We start from the raw sequence: 20,155 nt of genomic DNA, 5'->3' as shown, positions 1-20,155 counted from the left end.
CGAAAAACAAAAAACCTCAATTTCAATTAAAATTAAACTTTTATTGATATATTTTAAAATTTAGACACCCATTAATAGTGAACACACAAAGGGCATAGATGATGACGGGGAGGAGCTAAATATATGGGGTCCCTCTAGCACCCTATGGGACCTTGCTCCTACCTACCAACGGAGGGTATGACGCCGTAACTGTTTTGGGCGCCCCCGTTCCACGTCGGCTCACCCTCTAGTTGCCCTGGATAGTTAGTGAATTAAAATAGTAATTACACTACGGATGGCCATACAATAGTACTAGAATGTATTAAGTACAAAGTGCTCATGTAATCACACTGTCTGATAGATAACAGCTTCCTATCAGGAAAACCAGGACAAAAAAATCAAATATTAAGCCCCAATATAGGTAGGCTTCTGCAGAAAAATTAGTCCATAGTACATGATCCAGTACAAATTAGTACATGGTACAACAAAGTGCTCATATAATCACACTGTCTGATAGATAACAGCTTCCTATCAGGAAAACCAGGACAAAAAAATCAAATATTAAGCCCCAGTATAGGCAGGCTTCTGCAGAAAAATTAGTCCATAGTACATGATCCAGTACAAATTAGTACATAGTACATAATACACAATCTACATTAACATAATGGAGGAGCACATTAACATAATGGAAAATTCAGTTCCATCTGTCAGTTTTTCCTCCCATGTCCCAGTGTGATATAGTATGGTATGGCAATCACACATGGATAAACTTTTACACAATCATAATTGCACAGATTTGCACTGCATAAACCGATGCGAATACATGTAATGCAATGCCTGAGGGCAATCATGCAGATGATTCTAATAGAGCAGAAAAAAGGGGTATAGATAACCCCACAGGGAAGAAAAGAATGGTTACTTCCCTTTTAGCAGCATGCTCTGTATCGCCTCTACGCGTTTCCCCTTTCCATGATATAAGGATCTTCAGGAGGCTGGAGGATTGCAGTTATCAGATGTGAATGTAGGAGTAATCCATGGCTGTGTGCACAGATCACAGGATGTCAGGGTTTAAATCCAGCGTCAGCCAAGGTCACATGGACCATGCGGCCAATCACAATCATAGGCTACTGTGTCTTTTATGTTTTACTGCGCATGTCATGACAATCCTGGACACTAGAGGTCCTCGGAGCATGACTGCGCATGTGTGCACACTTTGCAGTAAAAGGGTTGAAGGAAATAATGAACGTGCCTGCGTGTATTGTATATGGTTTTTTCCAAATTTACTTATGGCGGGTTTCCTCTCGGGATCTGTCGGGGCAGACAACTGGCTTGAGGATGCAGTTCAAGCTTTCTCCACTGAGGACAGCAACTCAGGATCAAATTCTCCAACTTAAAGGAGCATTTTTAAGGAACTACAGGACCTCTACTCTGAGAACTTGAGGGCCTGGTGGGAGGTAAAAGCCCTAGAAAACTACATCAAACAAAATATTGTTCCTAGAGGGTTGAGGATAAACATTAACCCCGCCCCCAGATTACATGATCCTGAGTTTCTGGCAAACTGGGAGAGAGAATCGGTAGCATCCTCGCTTAGGTTCATGCAACTACTCCTTGACAAAGAAAAATCAAATTATAACAAGTCTTTGACTAAGTTGGACACATTGAGAAAAAAGGCTCTTGAATTGAAGAGTGACCCCGATTTTGTCAGAAAAGAGGTTTCTCTACAGAATAATATTGAGAAATACCAGGCTACTCTAAAAAAGCGTAAACACAAACAGTTTTTGCGTGACTTTAGCGATTTTAGAGATAAGAGAGCATATAATTTTTCTGTATCCACCGAACCAAAGCTGTATACAGACGTGTCCTCCTCTGACCAAGAATATTCAGATACAGAAAGGGCGGGTCCGTCCTGTCCTGGAGATCGCAGTAGAGGTAGGGGATATACTAACAGGCCACCACGAAGACAGAGATGGCGCAATCAAAGGGGAAATCACCCCTCTTATGGTCCAAATTCAGATTTAAGATCTTACCAAGGTCCACCACAGACCTCTACAGGCCCCACCTCATCCTATACGTCCTCCTTGCCTGTTGTTCCCTCTTTTTTAGAGAAGGGAATCCCCAACTCCTACAATCTCAGGAGTCGGGATCAGCCCAATCAAAGGACTTAAATGACACCCAGGTGATAAACCTCTCCTCATATACACTTACAGCTGAAATGCTATCTGTTCTAAGGAGGGGTTTGTCCTTTGTGCCCACACAATCCTTTGACAAATTTTCATGGACAAAGGACATAAACCTTTTTTGTAGAAAGTTAAAATGGAGAAAAAATTTTAAGAACAATGATCAAGAGAGGTGTGAACAACTAGGAATTGATGTCTCAGACCTTGGAGGAGTTAATATTTTGACTGAGCTCCTGGAAGAAGGGGAGCGGGATAGAGGTTGGGGACCCTTTACGGGACTTAAGAACAAGAGTCAGAGACTACCGCCATCCAGTGATCTATCAAGTATCGATATCTTTTTGAAAGTGGTCGAGGAGGATATTTCTAAGATTCACGGGAGTATTGATACTTATAACCTTAATGAAGGTGAAAGGGAGGCTTTGCGCTTACTTAAAAATAATCAGACCATCATTATAAAGCCCTCGGATAAGGGGGGAAATCTTGTGGTGATGGATCATGGACTTTACAGGGGTATGTGTCAGTCCCTTTTGGATGATCAGACTACCTACGAGATATTAAAGACTGATCCAACAGGCCCTTTTTTATTAGAACTCGGGGGTATTCTGGACCAGGCTCTTGAGGTGCATCTGATCTCCAAGAATGAACACGAGTTCATGTTACCAATTAGACCCAAAATAGCAACTTTCTACGCACTCCCAAAAATCCATAAGGGGCACCCCCCACTCAAGGGGCGCCCTATAGTATCTGGAGTGGGGTCCATCACCCAAAACGTAGGGATCTATATTGATGAGATCCTTAAGCCTTTTGTCCTTACCCTCCCATCATACATTCGTGACACCTCTGACCTTCTCTCAAAAATTGATGGGGTAACTGTGGAAGCCGGGATGTTTTTGGCATCAATAGACATGGAGGCGCTATATAGCTCCATACCTCATCAAAAAGGTGTAGCTGCAGCACAACATTTCTTACGCTCCAGGGCAGTGTATCTCCAGGCCCATAACAACTTGGTGCTAGAACCTTTGACATACATCCTGACTCATAATTATTTTATTTTTGACGGCAAGTACTTCCATCAGCTCAGGGGCACTGCGATGGGGAGTTCTTGTGCCCCATCGTATGCCAACTTGCTCCTGGGCTGGTGGGAGGAAAGCGTCATTTTTTCCGATGACTCCCCCTGGTGGGTCCCATTGATCCACTTCTGGGGAGATTCATCGATGATATTTTTATTATTTGGTCAGGAGGTATTGAGGACTTTCATCAGTTCATTAGGCAGATAAACACCAACAGCTTTGGATTGGCGTTTACGAGCGAGATTCATGCATCTTCACTTTCATTCCTGGATATATCATTTACTGTTGACAGCTTTGGGCACCTCTCCTCTAGAACACACAGGAAACCCACCTCAACTAACAGTCTTTTGAGGTGGGATAGTTTTCATCCAACTCCCCTGAAGCATGGTATCCCAAAAGCGCAGTACCTCCGTATGAGGAGAAACTGTTCCAATAAAAAAGACTTCTTTGATCAATCGAGAGATCTACGGGACCGCTTTAGGAAAAGGGGTTATCCTGATGTGGTTCTACGAGGGGCTTTTAATCATGCCCTCAGCAGGGACAGAGACTCCCTCCTTTCACCGAGGGTGGAAAAACAATCTGAGGATATCATCAGAGTTATAGGCACCTTTGATTGCCAGTCAGAGAGGATCTTCGGTATTCTTCGGAAACATTGGGGGATTTTGATGGCAGATCCGGATATATGTGACAATATTGCTCCCCGCCCCTCTATCACATATAGACGTGGTGGTTCACTCAAGGACCAACTGGTCCACAGCCACTACCAGAGACCAACCCCCCCAGGTACGTGGCTAGATAGAAGACCCATTGGGTGCTTCAGGTGTGGCGATTGCAAATATTGCAACTGGATCTCGCAATCAAAGGTTTTCCGTAGTGCCAGTACAGGCAAAGAATACTCAATTAGAGATTTCTCTAATTGCAAGATCAGTGGGGTGGTCTATATGGCCACGTGTAAATGCCCCTTAAATTATGTGGGCAAGACCACAAGAGAATTGCGCAGACGTGTCGGTGAACACTTGGGGGATATCAAGCACAAAAGGGATACTCCCCTGGCCCGACACGTCTGGGAATTCCATCAGGGCGATAACAGATCAGTCTCTTTTGTTATCCTTGAAGTCATCAAACCCGACCCTAGGGGGGGTGACCTGGATAAAAGTATTTTACAGAGAGAGTGCCGGTGGATCTATTACCTGAAAACACACACCCCATTGGGTCTAAATGACAGACTGACATATTCCCCATTTCTTTAGACACTGCTATCTTTATGCTCTTAATAAGATGAATTTCTTTGTGTTCCGCTTGTCATGGAATAGTAATTTAATAACTCATACTATCTGGATTGGAAACCCCTCCGTCATTGCCCTGTGATTTGGGATTTACGGATAAAAAATACCTTTATTTTTAGGTTGTTGTTTCAAGGTAATTGTACTGTGTCTCTGTGTTTCACGTTTTTCTGACCATTAATATATAGCGGCAAAAAAAAAAAAAAAAAAAGTCGTTTGGTCAGTCGGGGGTTAATCTTTGAAAAAGGCATTTACTTATAAACAACAATTATACTGCTGCCCACTATGACATATAAATTATGTAGCCTGATAGCACATGTGCTGAAACCAATATATGGGGGCACTTAGTTATGTCCTTACATCATGGGGACATTTATATGGTTGCTATTTAGGCATGTATGCATTGGCATTACATACAGGCACACTCAATGTGTATGGCAAAAATGTCAGTGTTAAATATCACCTGACACATTCAGGGACGTTTTGTGTGATTCAAGTTTGTCCTAAGCACTTCCACTTATATTCACAGGCATTCATATTGCTGCAGTATTCACAAGCGTCTCTATGATGATGGGGGCATTAGTGGGTGGTGCCATTGCAGTTTGTTGTTTTGATGCCGCCCCCTCACGTGCACGCAGGCACGTTCATTATTTCCTTCAACCCTTTTACTGCAAAGTGTGCACACATGCGCAGTCATGCTCCGAGGACCTCTAGTGTCCAGGATTGTCATGACATGCGCAGTAAAACATAAAAGACACAGTAGCCTATGATTGTGATTGGCCGCATGGTCCATGTGACCTTGGCTGACGCTGGATTTAAACCCTGACATCCTGTGATCTGTGCACACAGCCATGGATTACTCCTAGATTCACATCTGATAACTGCAATCCTCCAGCCTCCTGAAGATCCTTATATCATGGAAAGGGGAAACGCGTAGAGGCGATACAGAGCATGCTGCTAAAAGGGAAGTAACCATTCTTTTCTTCCCTGTGGGGTTATCTATACCCCTTTTTTCTGCTCTATTAGAATCATCTGCATGATTGCCCTCAGGCATTGCATTACATGTATTCGCATCGGTTTATGCAGTGCAGATCTGTGCAATTATGATTGTGTAAAAGTTTATCCATGTGTGATTGCCATACCATACTATATCACACTCGGACATGGGAGGAAAAACTGACAGATGGAACTGAATTTTCCATTATGTTAATGTGCTCCTCCATTATGTTAATGTAGATTGTGTATTATGTACTATGTACTAATTTGTACTGGATCATGTACTAATGGACTAATTTTTCTGCAGAAGCCTACCTATATTGGGGCTTAATTTTTGATTTTTTTTGTCCTGGTTTTCCTGATAGGAAGCTGTTATCTATCAGACAGTGTGATTACATGAGCACTTTGTTCTACCATGTACTAATTTGTACTGGATCATGTACTATGGACTAATTTTTCTGCAGAAGCCTACCTATATTGGGGCTTAATTTTTGATTTTTTTTTGTCCTGGTTTTCCTGATAGGAAGCTGTTATCTATCAGACAGTGTGATTACATGAGCACTTTGTTCTACCATGTACTAATTTGTACTGGATCATGTACTAATGGACTAATTTTTCTGCAGAAGCCTACCTATATTGGGGCTTAATTTTTGATTTTTTTTGTCCTGGTTTTCCTGATAGGAAGCTGTTATCTATCAGACAGTGTGATTACATGAGCACTTTGTTCTACCATGTACTAATTTGTACTGGATCATGTACTAATGGACTAATTTTTCTGCAGAAGCCTGCCTATACTGGGGCTTAATATTTGATTTTTTTTTTGTCCTGGTTTTCCTGATAGGAAGCTGTTATCTATCAGACAGTGTGATTACATGAGCACTTTGTACTTAATACATTCTAGTACTATTGTATGGCCATCCGTAGTGTAATTACTATTTTAATTCACTAACTATCCAGGGCAACTAGAGGGTGAGCCGACGTGGAACGGGGGCGCCCAAAACAGTTACGGCGTCATACCCTCCGTTGGTAGGTAGGAGCAAGGTCCCATAGGGTGCTATAGGGACCCCATATATTTAGCTCCTCCCCTTCATCATCTATGCCCTTTGTGTGTTCACTATTAATGGGTGTCTAAATTTTAAAATATATCAATAAAAGTTTAATTTTAATTGAAATTGAGGTTTTTTGTTTTTATAAATGGAATGAAACTACCGTACTTTTTAAATCTGTATTTACTTGAATTGCATATTCTAAGATGCAGAACCCCTCAGAGTGAACGTATATATGCCTTATGCAGCTTTCAATGTGTAAATCTAAAAAAGCTTTGCTTAGTATGTCCCCATAATAATCTTTGTGCTTGCCTTTGTTTCCTAGAGCCAAACTGGGGATGCCTCAGTTTCTCAGCAATGAAGCTCAGGGTTTGTTACGAGCTCTCTTTAAGAGAAATCCCACAAATAGGCTAGGTAGGTTTTTGCCTATGCTGTCAGTGTAATTTATTTGCCTTTTTATTGATCTCTCCATGTAAGCTGGTTTACGTGTTTTATAAACACAAAGCTGAAATGATATTTGTGCTATTTTTACAGGTTCTGGCACTGACGGAGCAGAGGAGATTAAGCGCCACCCATTTTTTTCCACCATCGACTGGAATGTGAGTCTTAATTTCTACAAAGTATAACTTGCCACAAAACTTTTACATGTCTAAACCACTGCCTCTGTGTGCATTAGACTCTTCAGCCTTTCAGGATGACTATTTCTTCGATCTTCCTTAGGTTGTTATTTGAGGAACTCATTAAAGAAGTGCTCCTTGCCTTTTTTTTTTTATTTAATTTCTGCACCCTCACCTGGGTTTCATACTCTTTTATATAGTGTTCCATATACGTAGTTCAGCCTCTTCTCTTCAGACTCCATCTTAATTCCTAGCGCTCATCCTGTATGTTATCCCTCAGATCTCTGTTATAACTGAGTGCTACTTTAAATACTTAAAATATGATAAACTATTGTGCATGAACATTTGATAGTATAATATCATACTGATTATGGTTTTACATTGTAACCACTGCATTCTGCATATGCCGCATAACAGTCCACATCCTACCAGGCACCAAACCAGCATAAATGCGAAATGAAGATTAAAGTTTTGTAAATATTTCCACAAAGGGTTTGGTCCCCTCTTAGAAGAAACATGAGTTGTTGTTTTCACCCCCAGTTTCATTTCAAGCTTTTCATCACAGACAGACCCCTAAATAAAGAAACAGAGGACCAAAAAGTCTTTAAATTTGCCCACATAACTTCATATCCCTAGGTCAAATGACTCAAATAAGCACTGCATAGAAAATACAAAATAGTATATTTTATTATCAAAAAACAGTGCACAGGGATAGAAAAACATGTAAAACATAATGTACATACAGGACAATGACATACGGTGAGTGAAAAAATTCCACACATCCACCCCTAGGTACATAAATCAGGGCTCAATTATGTTGCTCTAAGAGCAATAAATATATAATCAAAGACATAGGAACAATCACCCATATGGTTACCTATGGTCCCATTGGTGATTGAAGGTCGAGATGAACCTGATCTTTGGTTCATCTACCCGCGTCTTCTCAGGGTTGAATCTCAGGAGGAGTTGGTTACGTGGGGCTGATTTAGCACGTTTTGTATGCCTTTTTGATCATCTCGACCTTCAATCGCCAATGGGACCATAGGTAACCATATGGGTGATTGTTCCTATGTCTTTGATTGATATATTTATTGCTCTTGGAGCAACATAATTGATACCTGATTTATGTACCTAGGGGTGGATGAGTGGAATTTTTTCACTCACCATATGTCGTTGTCCTGTATGTACATTGTGTTTTACATGTTTTTCTATCCCTGTGCACTGTTTATTGATTAATAAAATATACTATTTTGTATTGTCTATGCAGTGCTTATTTGAGTCATTTGACCTAGGGATATGAAGTTATGTGGGCAAATTTAAAGACTTTTTGGTCCTCTGTTTCTGTATAATATGTAGTTGTTTCCCTTTTCTCTTGTAATGAGGTCCATATATGCCTTTAATTTGGTCTTAACATCCCTTTATAAGTTGTCAGATCTCTAATAATAAGCTTAACCAACTTTTTTTAAAACTCCAAATATTTGAAAATAACAAAGTAAACTATACTTGTTTTCTGCTTTTCGATGGCAATCTAGTATTGATGCTCTACAAGTCCCTATGGGCTTTACAAGCGGTCAGCATCTTACTGCTGCAACCAGTCATTGGTTTACTGGTCACACGCCATAGTACTACAGTATCTGACAACTGTAGCTATTGATTGCAGCAGTCATATACTAACAATCTGCAAAACAGCTGAAGAACCAGCAATATGTATGCCAGGAAAAAAAAAGTGAATATAGTTAATTTATAACTAGTGATGAGCAGACTCACAGATTACCGGAACCGGCGGGTCCTAGTGATCCGGCTTTTAAAATCCGGTCCCGGGTCAGATTCCGGTCCCCATAGACTTATACGGGGACCGGAATCTGACCCGGGACCGGATTTTAAAAGCCGGATCACTAGGACCCGCCGGTTCCGGTAATCTGTGAGTAATCTGGCGATTTAAAAATGTTGGTAGAAGGGATAGGGAGATAGGAGCAGTCATGCTGTACTTACCGAGGCTCCGTCGCAGCTGTACAATGCTTGAAGGCTACGCATTCACTTCCTGGGCCGGGCATTACGTTTTTTGCATATGCACTGCTTTCCCTGGCCACCAGCGCCTGTGATTGGCTGCGGTCAGATGTGCTACCACACTGAGTGGCAGCGGGTCAGCTGACTGCTTCCAATCACAGGCACTGTGTGCATCTATCGTGTTATAAAAATAAATAAATAAATTTTAAAAATTGTCGTAGGATCCCCCCGGATTATGATACTCTGCACAGATAAAGCATACGGCTACAGAGGCTGCAGCCCCCAGCTGTGTGCTTATTTTGGCTGTGTATCAAAATAAGAGGAACCACATGTGGGGTTTTTATTTTTTTTTTAAATTATTTATTTAAATAATTAAAAAAAAAACAACGGCGTGCCGTCCTCCCCAATTTTGATACCCAGCCAAGATAAAGCCTGACAGCTGGGGCTGGTATTCTTAGATTGAGAAGGCCCATGCTTAATGGGCTGCCACCCAGCCTAAAAATAGCAGCCTGCAGCCTCCTGGGATTGTTGTATCCATTAGATGCAGCAATCCCAGCACTTTACCCTGCTCTTCCAAATTGCCCTGATGCAGTGGCAATTGGAGTAATAAAAGAGGTTAATGGCAGCCCACAGCTGCCTATAAGCCCTAGATTAGTAATGGCAGGCGTCTGAGACCCCCCCCATTACTAATCAGTAACTGAAAGTTAATAAACACAAACACCAAAAAAATCCTTATTTGAAATAAAATACATAAAAACATTCTTTCTCACCACTTTATTAACTCCAAAACACCCCTGCAGGTCCGACGTAATCCACACAAGATCACACGATGATTCAGCTCTGATACATATCTGAAGTTACAGCGCACGATCATGGTACATAACTGAATGCTGTGATGTTCAGACAGAGAATGAATAAACCACAGCAATCAGCGGTGATATCACTCCACCTGTGACTGCAGGTAATCTGACCACAGAGGACCTCAAGTGACCTCCGTAAATTCAGGTTCACAAACCTTCATCTCCTGGCAGAAAATCTAATAGATGTGACAATCCTGGGCGGCTGCAGGCTGGTATTTCAATAAGCAACGGGCCTCCCCAGCCTGAGAATACCAGCCCCCAGCTGTCGTGCTTTATCTTGGCTGGGTATCAAAATTGGGGTGGACCGCACGCCGTTTTTTAAAGTTATTAAGCCGCATGTAGTTCCTCTTATTTTGATACACAGTAAAGATAAGCACACAGCTGGGGGCTGCAACCTGTAGCCATATGCTTTATCTGTGCTGGGTATCATAATACGGGGGGGAACTCTATGCCAAATATGTCATTCTTTTTTTTATACCACGATACTGACCCACAGACAGTGCCTGTGATTGGTTGCAGTCAGATGCTATCACACAGGCTGGGGGGTGCGTCTGACTGCAACTACTCGCAGACATCGGGACGGCCGGTGGGTGGGGAAAGCAGTGCATAAGCTTTAATTAGTGGCTCATGAAATGAAGGAGAGGCAGTAGGAGCAGTGTACAGCCGCGCTGGAGCCTCGGTAAGTATGAACGCTTGCTTGATTCTTATTTTGTTTAGTTTTCCTTTTTATTTATTTATTTTTAATCTCTCCAGTGCCGGATCCAAATCAACATCCGGAATCCCAGGTCCGGCACCCGGGTACCTTTGAAACTGCTCGGTTCCGGACTTTTACAGTCCAGGTCCGCCCATCACTATTTATAACCGTTTTAAGTGTTAAATTGTTTTGTGTGTTGTTGTTTTTGTTTTTTTTTAATCAAAAAAGTTGGATAGCAGAGGCCTCAGCAATAGTGAGAACAGACACCATCTTGAGCTTTTTGCATTTAAGCCTATGTAAACAACATTTCCACTTTCATTTTACAGAGGCTGTATCGTCGAGAGATCAGCCCACCATTTAAACCAGCAGTTACACAGCCAGATGACACCTACTACTTTGATACAGAATTTACGTCACGTACTCCAAAAGGTGATGTAATTTTATTTGAGGAAAACCAATGTAGTTGACTTGTCAGGAAACATGAGGAAACGCATTACTGTAATCTGATCCTTTCATAACTAAAACTACGGTTATTCCATAATTCAGTTTACAATAACTTCACATTGATAATTATAAACTGCTTGTGAAATAAATACATAAGATCCAACAGTTTCAAAGAGCAGCTGAGGAGGTCCAATCAGGAACCACCTTTCAGCATGCCAAGCTACTCGATACCACGAAATGGAATCAGGAGAAAAACGAGTAATGTGTTTCAGTGAAAATATATATTTTTTATTTTAAATACTTGCATAGGTGCTTAATATGTTAAAAAAAATTAGTAGATACATCAAATACAAAGATACCGTGTTTTTCCAAAAATAAGACACTGTCTTATATTTTTTTTGCCCCCCAAAAAAGCGCTAGGGCTTATTTTTGGAGGAGGTCTTATTCTTGGAGAAACACGGTTGGGGGTAAGTTTACCCCCCAAAAAAGCAGACCCCCCACTTCCCAGGAGACTCATACTCACCAGACCAGGACGTCTGCGTGGTTCCCAGGTCCTCCTGTGATCTCCGGTCGGTGCTGCACGCCGTCCTCCCCTGCTGCTAGCTGACACGCTGACACACACAGAAGATCCCAGACACACACAGCAGATCACACACAGACACACAGCAGATCACAGATATACACAGCAGATCACAGATATACACAGCAGATCACACACAGCAGATCGCAGGCACACACAGCCGATCACAGATACACACAGCCGATCACAGATACACACAGCCGATCACAGATACACACACAGCCGATCGCAGATACACACACAGCAGATCGCAGATATACACAGCAGATCTCAGACATGCACAGCCATCACAGATACACACAGCAGATCACAGATATACACAGCAGATCACACACAGCAGATCTCAGGCATGCACAGCCATCACAGATACACATAGCCGATCACAGATACACACAGCCGATCACAGATACACACACAGCAGATCGCAGATATACACAGCAGATCACACACAGCCATCACAGATACACACATCCGATCGCAGACACACACAGCCGATCACAGATACACACAGCAGATCGCAGGCACGCACAGCCATCACAGAGACACATCCGATCGCAGGCACACAGCCGATCACAGATACACACATCCGAACGCAGACACACACATCCGATCGCAGAAAAACACAGCCGATCGCAGACACACACACACAGCCGATTGCAGACACACACACACACATACACACACACATCACATCACATAACATCCAGCACTTACGGCAGCAGAGAATGAAGCAAGTCACGTGTCCGGCCGCAGGTCCTGTTCGTCCGCGCTGCATCGCACTGCCTCTCAGGATTCTCCCGGCGAGAAGTGATCAGTGTCACTGGATGAGGTGAGTGTGTATGCGATCCGATGTGTGTGCGATCCGATGTGTGTGTGTGTGTGTGTGTGTGTGTGATTTGTTGTTTGCGTGTGAGCCGATGTTTGTGTGTGCGATCTGATTATGTGTGCGATCTGACTGTGTGTGCGATCCGATGTTTGTGTGTGAGATCTGGTGTGTGTGTGAGATCTGATTGTGTGTGTGTAAGTGTGTGTGTGTGAGAGCTGCTGTGTGCGGGTGTGTGATCACTAAAGGACCTGCCGCTCAGTGTCGGGTGAGTGTAATTGCCGGGTGCCGCTGTGTATAATGAAGTGTCCTGCAGTATCTGTATCTTTTTTAGCTGCAGGGACACTTCATTATTGATCCAGGACTAGGGCTTATTTTCGGGGGAGGGCTTATATTTAAGCCTTTCTCCGAAAATGCTGAAAATCCCTGCTAGGGCTTATTTTTGGGGGAGGTCTTATTTTTGGAAAAACACGGTAGTATCACGGACCAAGAGGGAGATGTTAAAAAAGCAATTGCATGACCTGTCTTACAAATAATGAATGTGTATAACAATAGGATGTAGATGTAAATCTAGGAGCAAAGTTCCATCAAAAGATCATGTTTGAGATTTCAAAAAACATTGTTACACAAAGACAAAAAGAATCACTGTTGTAAGCTTTTAGAGGGAAATCCCTTCTTGTATTGTTACACTGGAGCGATTTAGGCAAAGATCCTCTCAACAAAAAGCCAGAACACTGCTGAATTTAGACCAATAGGGAATAAGGGTATGTTACCAGGTGTATCAGTAAAATTGGTCAATTTTAATGAAGAACAAGTGTTTAGATCATAGGATCAATCAGCCATAAAATGACACTTAAATACAGCAGTGAAAGGCAGATGCAGAAAGGGTCCCACCTACCACAGACAGTGTATGAAGCTCCAAATGATTATATTATTATTATTATTTATTTATAGAGCACCATTGATTCCATGGTGCTGTACATGAGAAGGAGGTTACATACAGAACACATATACAAGTTACAATAGACATACTAGTACAGAGGGAAGAGGGCCCTGCCCTTGCAGGCTTACATTCTAAAGGATTTTGGGGAGGAGACAGTAGGTGGGGTGGCAGACAAGTCATGTATGGTAAAGAGGGGGTTAATCCCTTAAAGATCCTCCTGCATGACCTGTCTTGCAAGTAATCAATCTGTATAACAAAAAGTAAATCTAGGAGTAAAGTTCCATCCAAAAATGTTATATTTAAAATTTCAAAAACATTGTTACACAAGACAGAAAGAATCACTGTTGTAAGCTTTCAGAGGGAAATCCCTTCTTGTATTGTTACACTGGAGCGATATAAGTAAGGATCCCCTCAGCAAAACGCCAGAACACCGCTGAATTTAAACCAATAGAATGTTCAGGCATGGTCCCCATTATAACAGTGAAAATTTAGTCAGTTTTAATAACACACGGGTATTCAGACCATGAGAACAATAAGCCATGGGATGACAAATCAAGACAGCAGTGCAAGGCATATGCAGAGAGGGTCCCACTTACCACCAGCACAGTGCCTGAAGCTCCAAAAGATTTTAGGCAGACAGGTCAAGTATGGTGAAGAGGGGGTTAATCCCTAAAAGACCTCCAACGTACGTTTCACAAAATGTGTACTGTTGCTTCGTCAGGGAGTGAAAAAGCTCTCTATGCAGCAGGTTTAAATATCCGCGCATGGCTTGTTACAGCTGCATCCTGTCACTGGGATTAGGCGGCGCATGCGCACATGACACCGCCAGGACCCGGAAATATCCACTGGCCGTCATGGCGTCAGCTCATGCGTGGGTGCGGGGACGCGTCTCCATAGCACTTGAGCATGCGCAGACACCATCCACAGACGGCCAGATGGAGAACGGGCCAGCGGTGCCACGTACGTGCGCGCACATCCATGACAGAGGCTGAAGGTAACCAGAATATATATAATCAGAGGGGGCACAACATCATGGAATAATACCCAGATATAAAACATTGAAAAAGTGCAGTGCAGGTACCAGTATACATAGTAAAGCATAAACATAAGTACATCCATTAGAATGATGTGTGTCCGATCCAATCACTGTATAAGTTTCAATATGATAGTTCACAAACTGGAAGTCCTCATACGTATCACATCAATGAACAGGGCAAGGTCCAAGCTATATAAGAGAGCAAATGAAAGAAGAGAAATCAAAATGAATAAGTGACATAAAAACATAAAGAAATTAAAAACATATTTCCCTCAATCAGAAAAAGGGAAAACCTAAATGGGGTGAGGTCATAAGAAGGGAGCGAAGCTCAAAGCCTCATTGAGACCCAAAGGGGTGATGGTACCAAGTGTCACCATCCACCTTGTCTCACGCTGGGCCAAACTTCTTTTAATATTGCCACCCCTAATGCAACCATGGACAACTTCAATGCCACGTATGGACAGTGATGTAGGATCACATCCATGGTGCAATCGGAAGTGGCGAGGTATAGTTTTTAAAGAGGCAATATTGTCCACAGTCTGGGCCGCAGCAATATCCCTTACGTGTTCTCGGACACGGACACGCAGTTCACGTGAAGTCAAACCAATGTAAATCAGTGGGCATCCACAGACTGCATAGTATACAACGTTTAACGTACCACATGAGATGTAATCTCTAATGTGGAATTCAATTGTGCCATCCGCTGATGAAAAGACCGAGCTACGCAGGATATTGCTGCAGGCCAGACAGTGGCCGCATGGGAAACAGCCAATGCGAGGATTCGTCAGGCCCAAAAAACTAGATGCTGGAGGAACATAGTGACTCCTGACAAGTACATCGCGAAGATTGGCCGCTCTTCTGGCTGTCGTCATGGGATAAGTAGAGAGGGAGTCCTTCAAACAGGGATCAGTCTTTAAAATAGACCAATGTCGGTTTATGATAGCCCTAATATTGTGCCACTCTTGGTTAAATGTGGTAATAAACCTGACACTTGGTCCATCAGATGTGTTCTTGTGTCTCGTCACAAGGAGTTGGGATCTCGGAGTGTTTTTAGCCCTAAGGTAACCCCTCTTAATATTACGGTTGCTATACCCTCTTTCTCGGAACCGTGACATGAGATCGGCAGCTTGCTCTTCAAACTTCTGATCAGATGAACATATTCTCCTCATCCTCAGGAACTGTCCGGTGGGGACTGCGCGAATAGTGGATGTGTTGTGGGCAGACGAGGCATGAAGTAACGCATTGACGGATGTAGATTTGCAAAATACATCGGTTTGGATGAAGTTGTTGTCATCAACTTCAATGAGTACATCCAAAAAGTCAATGCGTTTCTAGTGATATTTATACGTCAATTTGATGTTTAAATGGATTCATGCCCAGTCTGCCCACGAAAGTCTCAAGCTGGTCCGCCGTATTCTGCCAGAAAATTAACAAGTCGTCTATATACCTCAGCCAGCACTGCACATGGGATACGGCCTGGTCGCCCCTGTCACCAAAAAATAATCTCTCCCAGAACCCTAGGAAGAGATTAGCGTACGAGGGCGCAGAGGACGCACCCATCGCAGTGCCGCGCTGCTGGAGGTAAAATGAATCTTTAAACGTAAAAAAGTTATGGGTTAGGATAAAGCGGAGCAGCAAAAGAATGAGATCACACATCGCGCTGTCCCGACCGGAGCTCCCGGGGAAGAATTGAACAGCTGCCAGTCCATCATCATGGCGGATACAGGTATACAATGATTCTATATCCGCCGTTACTATCAGCATGTCAGGTTCCATATGGATGTCATTGACCCTACTCAGCACGTCCGTTGTGTCTTTAAGATAGGAGGGAAGTGTTTCCACTAGGGGTTTAAGGTAGAAGTCAATAAATTTACACAGCGGGTCACACATTCCCTCCAATCCAGACACAATCGGACGGCCGGGCGGGTCAAGGGCATCCTTGTGAATTTTGGGCAGTAAGTACAAGGTGGGCACCTTAGGGTATTTAACGAATAAACCATCCAAAACCTTCCTCGTGACGAGACCCAAGTCCAGCGCTCGCTCAAGGATCACCACAAGATCCCTGGAGAAGGAGTTGGTAGGATTGAAATCCAATTTCTTATATGTGTCTTTGTCTCTCAGCTGACGGAAGACTTCCCTTTCATATTTTTCCACAGGCCAGATTACTATATTTCCCCCCTTGTCAGCGGGCTTTATTACGACATCCTTCCACTCCTGAAGTTGTTTTAATGCCGTCTCATTATACCGTCTTGATGATAATTGGGCAAAATCATTCAACACCAGTCTCGTAAATATGTTGACAGAGGGGCATAGTGACAAGGGGGGAAATCGTGTGGATTTAGGCATAATCGAAGGGGCATACACACCTGCACTGTCAGAGGGTTGTTCAGACTGAAGTTCTTCCAAGATTGTGCGCATGCGCCACCTAATCCCAGTGACAGGATACAGCTGTAATGAGCCATGCGCGGATATTTAAACCTGCCGCATAGAGAGCTTTTTCACTCCCTGACGAAGCAACACTACACATTTTTGTGAAACGTACGTTGGAGGTCTTTTAGGGATTAACCCCTTCTTCATCATACTTGACCTGTCTGCCTACAATCTTTTGGAGCTTCAGGCACTGTGCTGGCGGTAAGTGGGACCCTCTCTGCATATGCCTTGCACTGCTGTCTTGATTTGTCATCCCATGGCTTATTGTTCACATGGTCTGAATACCCGTGTGTTATTAAAACTGACTAAATTTTCACTGTTATAACGGGGACCATGCCTGAACATTCTATTGGTTTAAATTCAGCGGTGTTCTGGCGTTTTGCTGAGGGGATCCTTACTTATATCGCTCCAGTGTAACAATACAAGAAGGGATTTCCCTCTGAAAGCTTACAACAGTGATTCTTTCTGTCTTGTGTAACAATGTTTTTGAAATTTTAAATATAAAATTTTTGGATGGAAATTTACTCCTAGATTTACTTTTTGTTATACAGATTGATTACTTGCAAGACACGTCATGCAGGAGGTTCTTTAAGGGATTAACCCCCTCTTTACCATACATGACTTGTCTGCCTATAATCATTTGGAGCTTAATACACTGTGTCTGCGGTAGGTGGGACCCATTCTGCATCTGCCTTTCACTGCTGTATTTAAGTGTCATTTTATGGCTGATTGATCCTATGATCTAAACACTTGTTCTTCATTAAAATTGACCAATTTTACTGATATACCCTTATTCCCTATTGGTCTAAATTCAGCAGTGTTCTGGCTTTTTGTTGAGAGGATCTTTGCCTAAATCGCTCCAGTGTAACAATACAAGAAGGGATTTCCCTCTAAAAGCTTACAACAGTGATTCTTTTTGTCTTTGTGTAACAATGTTTTTTGAAATCTCAAACATGATCTTTGATGGAACTTTAATCCTAGATTTACATCTACATCCTGTTGTTATACACATTCATTATTTGTAAGACAGGTCATGCAATTGCCTTTTTAATATCTCCCTCTTGGTCCGTGATACTATCTTTGTATTTGATGTATCTACTAATTTTTTTTAACATATTAAGAACCTATGCAAGTATTTAAAATAAAAAATATATATTTTCACTGAAGCACATTACTCGTTTTTCTCCTGATTCCATGCTTGTGAAATAAGTATTGAACACATCACCAACTTTCCAAGTAAATTATATTTCTAAAGGTGTTATTGACATGACTTTGTCACCAGATGTTGGTCACAACCCATTCAATCCACACAGGCTAAGATGTCAAACCATATAAATTAAGGTGTGTAATAATGAGAAATGAGACATGGAAAAAGTATAGAACACATGCAGAGAGGTGCAAAAAGTTATGGAAAGTCATGACACCAGCTGAAATCTATCAGTAATTAGAAAGCAAGGTGTCTCATTACCAAGGTGCCACACAAGAAACATCTCATGATGGGTGAAATCTGTGAGCTGTTTGAAGACCTTTGCAACCATATCTAAAAAAAACATGCTGATGGCACTGGTTACAGAGAACGTCTAAACTATTGAAGAATCAAGTGAGCACTTTATTTGGGCCATAATCCAAAAGTGGCAAGATTTAATTGAAAAGAATTAACAGAAGATCTGTCAAAGAGACAATATACTCCTGTGGAGAGCTACAGAAAGACCTAAAATCAGCAGGTACAATTGTTTCAAAGAAAACAATAAGTAATTCAGTAAATATGTCACCTGCATGCACATTCACCATGCAATACTCCATTCCTGAACAAAAAAAAAATGTTCAATCGTAAATTCAAGTTCTATTTTAAAGTTTGCTCAACAACATATAGACAAGCCTGTGAAATATCACTAGTGATGAGCCCCACCACTAACATGCTCAGTATTTGTAAAGAGCAGTCAGAAGCCCGGATGTGCTTGCCTCAGGTACCAAGTATAATGAAAATCAATGGGGAACTTGAGCATTTTTCCAGAAGTTAAGTACACGAGTTGAGCCCATTTGAGCATCCAACTGCACAAGTACCGAGCATGGTAGGGATCACTCATCAATAGTCCTCACCAACAAAGGCATTTTGTACGAAGTATTAAAGAGAACCTGTCATCAGGATTCGGTATGGCAAACTAAAGGTATGGGCATAAAGGCTTTGTCCTGCTGATTTAATAGGTACCTTCACTGCAGAAATCCACAGCCTGGTTATTCTTTAATTACCAATAGACGTTTTGGTGCAGTGAGCTGTTTGTGTATCGGGGTGGGACGTTGAGTAGAGTCTTCATCTCTGCCATGTCCTCTCAGATGCTTCTGAAAAAAAGGAGGAAAAGAGTGCACTGCTAGAATAATAGCTCAATAGATAAATAAATAGAGTGCAAGCTCCTGCAGTTAAAGTTAAAAACAGAAGCAATAACTATAGTACATAATCCGTGAGATGTAAGCAAATCCCCCAACACCATGCACGTTACAATAAACACACATAGCTGCTCCAAACAATAATTAACCACAGGGTAAAGCAAAAGTATACGGACAATAGTAATGACCCTGGTACATAGACTATATAATCTGATAATCATGAGGGTCTATATATGCACCCAGCAAGGCCATAAAGCGAGACACTAATGTGACCACAAAGCAAAATAGCATTACCCGGTATGTTGAATAAATAGGATGCAGAGATCCAGCAATAGGTTTAGATAAAAAAGGAAGCTATACAATCGGCCAGTAAGGTGCATAGCACCGTAATGGTGTCCGACCAAGCAGTAACCCAAAATGGAGTCAATCATGTAGGTGATCAAGGGGGCAAGGAGTGGGTGGGTAATGTAGCAGAGACCCCTGTGCATTGCCGCGGCATGTGGCTTCATCAGGGAAATGTGGTAAAGACTCTGAGGAAAAGGTTTTTATGCCCAAGTAATAAGAAAATAGTATAACACACCTGTTTGGTGAACGGTGGCGCGGTTCGGACCAGTTTCAATGCGAGCGCGGACGCATGCGCACAACGCAGCGATGGCAAATATATTCGGTCAAAAAGAGTTAGGAGGTCAGGGGAGTTCGCGCATGCGCAGAAAAGTCCGGTAACAAAAGCGCTGCAGATAGAGCATTGGGACTGTGGGTGCAGGCAGAGCATGAACATGCATTGG

At 42.3% G+C, this 20,155-nt stretch overlaps 1 protein-coding gene across 4 annotated transcripts in view; it reads left to right on the top strand.

Moving 5' to 3' along the window:
- Nucleotides 1-20,155, top strand: part of RPS6KA1 (ribosomal protein S6 kinase A1) — a 652,732-nt gene that overhangs the window by 502,838 nt on the left and 129,739 nt on the right. For all 4 annotated transcript variants that reach the window (XM_075335914.1, XM_075335912.1, XM_075335913.1 and 1 more), the window contains 3 exons: nt 6,877-6,965; nt 7,086-7,150; nt 11,056-11,158. In XM_075335914.1, the coding sequence (XP_075192029.1) occupies nt 6,877-6,965; nt 7,086-7,150; nt 11,056-11,158 (257 nt within the window). The remainder of the gene's footprint in view (nt 1-6,876; nt 6,966-7,085; nt 7,151-11,055; nt 11,159-20,155) is intronic.

The sequence above is a fragment of the Anomaloglossus baeobatrachus genome, chromosome 2 (genome assembly GCF_048569485.1).
Source record: "Anomaloglossus baeobatrachus isolate aAnoBae1 chromosome 2, aAnoBae1.hap1, whole genome shotgun sequence".
Classification (NCBI taxonomy): Eukaryota; Metazoa; Chordata; class Amphibia; order Anura; family Aromobatidae; genus Anomaloglossus; species Anomaloglossus baeobatrachus.
Note: the sequence above shows the minus strand (reverse complement) of the source record. Positions and strands in the feature narration are given on the sequence as shown.